The sequence below is a fragment of the Chrysochloris asiatica genome, unplaced genomic scaffold (assembly GCF_000296735.1).
Source record: "Chrysochloris asiatica unplaced genomic scaffold, ChrAsi1.0 scaffold00048, whole genome shotgun sequence".
Lineage (NCBI taxonomy): Eukaryota > Metazoa > Chordata > Mammalia > Afrosoricida > Chrysochloridae > Chrysochloris > Chrysochloris asiatica.
The window spans coordinates 8,232,306-8,238,527 of NW_006408566.1; the positions used below are offsets into that span (position 1 = coordinate 8,232,306).

At 35.8% G+C, this 6,222-nt stretch overlaps 1 protein-coding gene across 1 annotated transcript in view; it reads right to left on the bottom strand.

Annotated features, from left to right (window-relative positions):
- Positions 1-3,231, bottom strand: part of PDE4B (phosphodiesterase 4B, cAMP-specific) — an 814,686-nt gene extending 811,455 nt beyond the window's left edge. The window contains exon 1 of the mRNA XM_006862448.1: positions 3,147-3,231. Coding sequence (XP_006862510.1) covers positions 3,147-3,188 — 42 coding nt within the window. The 5' untranslated portion in view covers positions 3,189-3,231. The remainder of the gene's footprint in view (positions 1-3,146) is intronic.
- Positions 3,232-6,222: the final 2,991 nt, after the last annotated feature.

The window sequence follows — 6,222 nt, forward strand, 5'->3', positions numbered from 1 at the left end:
AAAAAAAAAAAAAAAAACAGAGAAAAAATGATATTGTCTAGTATGTTGTTGCTCTTAAGTGCCATCAAGTAGGTCTTGACTCACAGCAACCCTGTATAGTGTTTCCAGGAGCAGCCGGTGAGTTTGAATCACTGTTCTTGCTATTCAAACCAATCTTGTGGTCCAGGGCTTATCCCTTGTTGTTGTAGTTAAGTGCTGTGGAGTCGGTTCCGACTCAAAGTGGTCCTATATATAGGGTTTCTGAGGAGCGGCTGGTGGGTTTGAACTGTTGACTTGGTAATACAAAGTCCAGGGCTGATCCTTACAGTGATACACCACTAATATGGTGCTGAAAAAATGAGCCTTTCCGATTGTAAGACTCTCAAAATATGAATAAGGACTAACTGCTTCCTCAAGTAGAGCTGACCATAATGGCATGGATGAAATAAAGCTTTCAGGACCTTCTTTTGCTGATGTGAACCGACTCAAAACAAGAAGACATCTTCAAGCACCCATTAGTAATTGGAATGTGGAATGTACAAAACATACATCTAGGAAAACTGGAAGTCATCAAAAATGAAATAGAATACATAAAGATCAATATCCTAGGTATTAGTGAGCAGAAACAGACGGGTATTAGCCATTTAAAATAAGACAATCATATGATCTGCTATGCCAGGAATGGCAAATTGGTAAGATATGGCAAATTATAGGATAATATCCATATATCTGCAAGATGACCAAGCACTAATGTAAAAAATGAGGAAATTTAAGGTATTTATCAATTTCTTCAGTCTGAAATTAATCAAATATGCAATCATGATTCAATAATAATTATTGGGTGCTTAAAATGCTAAAGTTAGAAACAAAAAAGAAGGATCACTCTTTGGATCCACAATCAATGGCTATAGAAGCAGCTGCCAAGAAATCAAATGATGTATTGTTACATTGTACAAATCTACCATAAAAGATCTCCTTAAAGTGTTAAAAAAGCAAACATGCCACCTTGAGAACTAAGGTGCATGATATTTTCAATCACTTCATATGCATGGTAAAGCTAGACCAAAGAAATGAGTGTCTTGATTATGATGTTGTTGAAGAATATTGAATATACCACATACTGCCAGAAGAACATACAAGTCTGTCTTGGAAGACATACAGCAAGAATACTCCTTACAGACAAATAGGATGAAACTTCATCTCAAGTACTTTGGTCATGTTATCAGGAGGAGCTAATCACTGAAGAAGGAAATCATGTAGAAAGCCAGTGAAAAAGACAAAATTCCTCAAGGAGCTGGATTGACATTGTGCCTATAAGAAAGGGCTCAAATGCAACAACATTGTAAGGATGACACATGACCCAGCAGTGTTTTGTTCTCTTGTACAGGGGGATGTTATGAAATGAAACAGACTAAAGGATACCTAACAATAGTGATATGTAAGCATCAAGGGGACAAAGAACTTGAAACCTATTTCTTGTTATGTTTCTAGAATGTAAAATAGTGTTTGACACATGTTGTTGCTGTTGCTAAGTGCCATCAAGTCGGTTCCAACACATAGCGACTCTGTATAGGGTTTCCAAGGAGCAGATTGTAGATTTGAGCCACCAACTTTGTGACTAACAGTTCAGTGTTTATCTTACAGCACCACACCAGAACTCATAATAACTGGTAAATAAATAATAGATGATTATTTAAATTGCTAACAAAGTTTGATTAACTGAGATAAATGACAATATAATAAGGGTAAAATGTATCCAAAGGATGTGGCACATAAAATATAACATCTATTAGATTGTTCTTGTTGTGATGGAAGAGATAGTGTATACACTCCAATTAATTTTCTGCTCTGTACATGAGAGTTTATATTACATACTGAAAATATCTAGGTAAGTTCTGTGCACTAGAAATAAAATGAAAGGTACAAATGCAAGCCAAGTGAGTGATTTTAAATTTTCTACTAGACACATTAAAAAACAAAAAGAAATAGGTGAAATTCATTTAAATGTATTTTTCTTAACCTTGTACTCAGACATCCAAGCTATTATCATTTCAGCATATAACCAATATAGAATATTATCAATGAAATAGTTTATACTTTTCTCCATTTACACTATTCAAATTTTTGTAAACATTTGGAAGTATTTTATACATGCATCACATTTCCATTTTCACTAGTGTTTAGCAGTCACCTTATGGAACAGTGCAATTCTGGCTAATATGTATACACTGTGGCAGGGTTGAGCTCCGGTGTGGGCTGTAGGATAAGTGCTGGGCTGATAATGACAAGGTTAGCATTCAAACCCAACAGTTGCTCTTAGAAATCTATTGGGTTGCTGTGAGTTGGAATTGACTCAATGACATACAACATTAAAAACAAAATGTTGTTGGGCCAATGCTCTTTGAATAGGTTTTTCTAGTTTTGGACATCTTTATATACAACCTTCTTCTTCTTTTTTTTTTACTGTAACACTCTTTACTTTAAGGCGGAACTCTTTACTTTAAGTATTATTATTGTTAAGATAAATGGGAAAGAAAAATGACTATTCATCTTTAAAAATGGAATGCATAGCTCAGCTTTATTTTTCAAATAGATAAATAAATAAAAGAATCTTGGAACACACCATGTAAAAATATTATTAAAGGAGAATTCCAAGCATTTTTAAAAGAGAACAAGGTTTTCTAAATTCTAGAACTTTCCCTTTAGGTCATCTGAATAGAGGATGGGAGTCTGAACTTAGCTTTGTGCCATAGGCACTGAGAGTTTAGACTATGACTTTAGGGAAGTTCCCTTCTGTTTCAGGAAGAAGGAAGAATGAAGCAAAGGAATGGCATACTGTACAGGTGTTGAGAAGGTAACACTGACTAGGTCCCTCAAAGCTGAAATAACCCATGTCCATGTTCCATGGAAACCCTGTACAGGGTCACTATGATTCTGCTCTGACTTGATGGTACTTCATAACAACAGAGTTTCAGAGAGTTGTTCCTGTCACCTACCTTGCAAAGATGTTGGATCCAGGTGCTGGCAAGGTCTAGGTCTTAGAAACACCTAGTCACAGAGCAGTGGTGATAAACAGCTTTGCTCTTTGGCTAGAAGTACAATGTGACTTCTTCAATAATGAGGGAGAATATGGATGGCATATGGCAATTCTGATGTTTGGAACTTACGTCATCTGCAGTCACTGTCATCACACTCCTGCTTTTCTTCATTATAGAGTTGGAGAAGATCCCCTATCAGGATGTCATCCAATGCCACTTTATGAGTAAGTTTTATGATCTACAGGGGAAAAACACACGTAAAAATGACAACTTCTGTATTCCCAATTACAAACAGATACATTCATTATTTACACTTGACTAACTAACCTTTGAAAGGAGCTCTGGTAGCATAGTGGTTACGAATCAGGCTGTGAACTGCAAGGTCAGCAGTTCAAAATAGCCAGCTGCTCTGTGGGAGAAAGAAGAGGCTTTCTGCTCCCGTAAAGATTTACAGCCTCGGAAACCCTGTTCAGGGTCGCAATGGGTCGGAACCGACTTGACGGCACTTAACAACAACTAACCTTTGAAATGTATACAATATACATGCATAAGTAAATATCACAATTTCCCAAGTCAGTTAATCTTGACATGCTGGAGGAACAGAGGTTCACAAAATGCAAGAATCTAAGAAACTAATACAAAGCTATTTGGAGGAGAGAATAAGCATAAAAGGCAACAAGTAAGATCCCAAATAATCAATGATCATAAGGAATATAGAAATAACATGCATCTGTGAAGGGCTTTATAGTTTGCAAAGTATTTTAACGTACAATATTTCATCTGATTTGCTTAACAGTCAGCAAGATTGATTTTTTTCTTCATATATATATTCTTTTTATTAGAAACAGGTCAGAGAAATTATTTGGCCAAGGTAACACAGTTAAGACATGGAAGATTCAGAATTAAAAGAACATGAGTCCTTGATTATATTGTCATTTAAAAAGAGAGAGAGGAAAAGGGAAGGAAAAATAGTTGTATTAGAAAACCAATATAAAAAACTATGAGTGGAGCTTCCAAAGCTTCAGAAGAATTTATCTTTTATACTCATTTTTCTACAAACTTTTTGACACCCCATCATATTTATGTGTGTTTTTAAGTGCAATAGAGTTGGTTACTACTCAGAGCAACCCAGTATAGGATTCCCAAGGCTGTAAATCTCCATGGGGCTGTAAATCTTTTCTGGAATAGAAAACCTCATCTTTCTCCTGCAAAGCAGCTGGTGGGCTTGAATCTCTGACATTATAGTTCACAGTCCAGTGTATATCTTACAGAGCCACCACACCCCTCCTCATATATATGAGAAAAATGTCCTTAATCTCAATTTATCACCAATTGCACTCTTTCAGAAGTATAGGGACCTCAGAAAGTATTTATCACAGAGAAATTTAGCAATAATTAGAAAGAACTGGAAATCACACAAATCCTGCCATTTTCAGACACTCAGTAGTTCCCAACATGTTTTGTATAGATCATTTTAGAGCCACATCAGAAACAAAGAGCCTCAATAATACTATCAAAATGGAAGGGTCCACCCCAGTTGTGCAACCTGAAAAACTTTTCACTGGTTAATGGAAACTCAGTCTATTAAAACAAGTCCAAATTTCAAATTCACTCAGACCAAGACTATAAAAAAATATGAATAAGTATATATTTGCAGTATTTAACTGGAAAGACAAGGCAACTTCACAAGATCTTGGTATCTAAAAATGTTCAGTATCATTGCTGAATCTCAAGAAACTCCTATGTATTTCCTTACTCTGTACATTTAAATATTTAATATATGATTGATTTGAAAAGTCAGCTTCGCTAGCATGAAGATATATATAGATTTAGAGCTAGATGGAATTGTATTTATGTGACTAGGAATACTAAGTAGTAGATTTGTATCATCACCCAGGAAACCGGGGTTGAATTTCTAACACATAATTTGACTATATTATGCAGGAGTTAAGCAGCACTGATGGTGGAGTTGTTAAGGCATTCTATTCCTAACCAAAAGGTCAGCATTTTAATCCCAACAGAAGAAAGAAGGGAGTTGGCAGTGAAACTGACAAAGTGGTGGTGCGGGGAGAGCGGGCAATAAATGCCACCTTTATAAGTGTTCAAGGAAGAAAACCCTACAGGTTTCAGATGTTTGATTCAATTGATGTTGTTGTTAAGTGCCCTTGAGTCAGTCCCGACCCATAACCACCTTGCACAGGTTTTCGAAGGAGCAGCTAAAGAGTTCAAAGCAAGCTTTTGGTCCTGTGTATATTCTACAATGCCACATCAATATGATTCACTAGGCCAAGGAAACTCATTTCTTCATCATAAACCCAGGATAATTACAACTACTGTACTCTTCTAATGTTGGCCAAACAGCAGTAGGCAGAAACTTAGAACTTTTATACTCAAAAGCTTTTTGAAAACTAACAAAAGTGGACAAGTAACAGAAATATTTTAACCAAAAATTATGTTCAATCCTGAGTGCCTCTATAAGGCTGAACTGCGGGGGTGGTAAGGAGTTTATACCCTTAAGGTGAAATAAAAAGAGTATGACTCAAGAATTAAGTTTTAAATATCATAATACTGGATTTAAAATTATATATACCCACTGATGATAACTATGTAAAAGCAGAACCATAGAAAAATATTACAGAAGCTGTGTGAAATTGTTAATGGACGTCATATAAGAGTTGTAGGAGGTTTTTTTCTCTCCACTTTCCAAATTGTTAGTGATGTTATATAATTTTACAAGCAAAAAAAGAATGGATAAGTCTATTGTGTATATTATATATCTATGTGTGTGTGTGTTGTTGTTGATGTTAGGTACCATTGAGTTGATTCTGACTTACAGCAACCCTATCACAACAGAACAAAGCACTGCCCAGTCCTGTCAACTTCAAAAGTGCTGTTAAAATAGAGCCCATTGCTACTATCACTGTGCCAATACATCTTGTTGGGAGTCTTCCTCTTTTTTCACTGACTCTCCACTTTACCAAGCCTTATGTTCTTCTCTAGGGACTGGTCCTTCCTTACACTATGTTCAAAGTATGAGAGATGAAGTATTGCAATCTTGGCTTCTGAAGAGCATTCTGGCTATACTTTGTCCAGTATTTGTTTGTTCTTCTGACAGTCCACGGTACTTTTAATACTCTTCTTCAACACAATAACACAAATGGATCACTTCTTCTATGTTGTTTTTTATTCACTGTCCAAGTTTCAT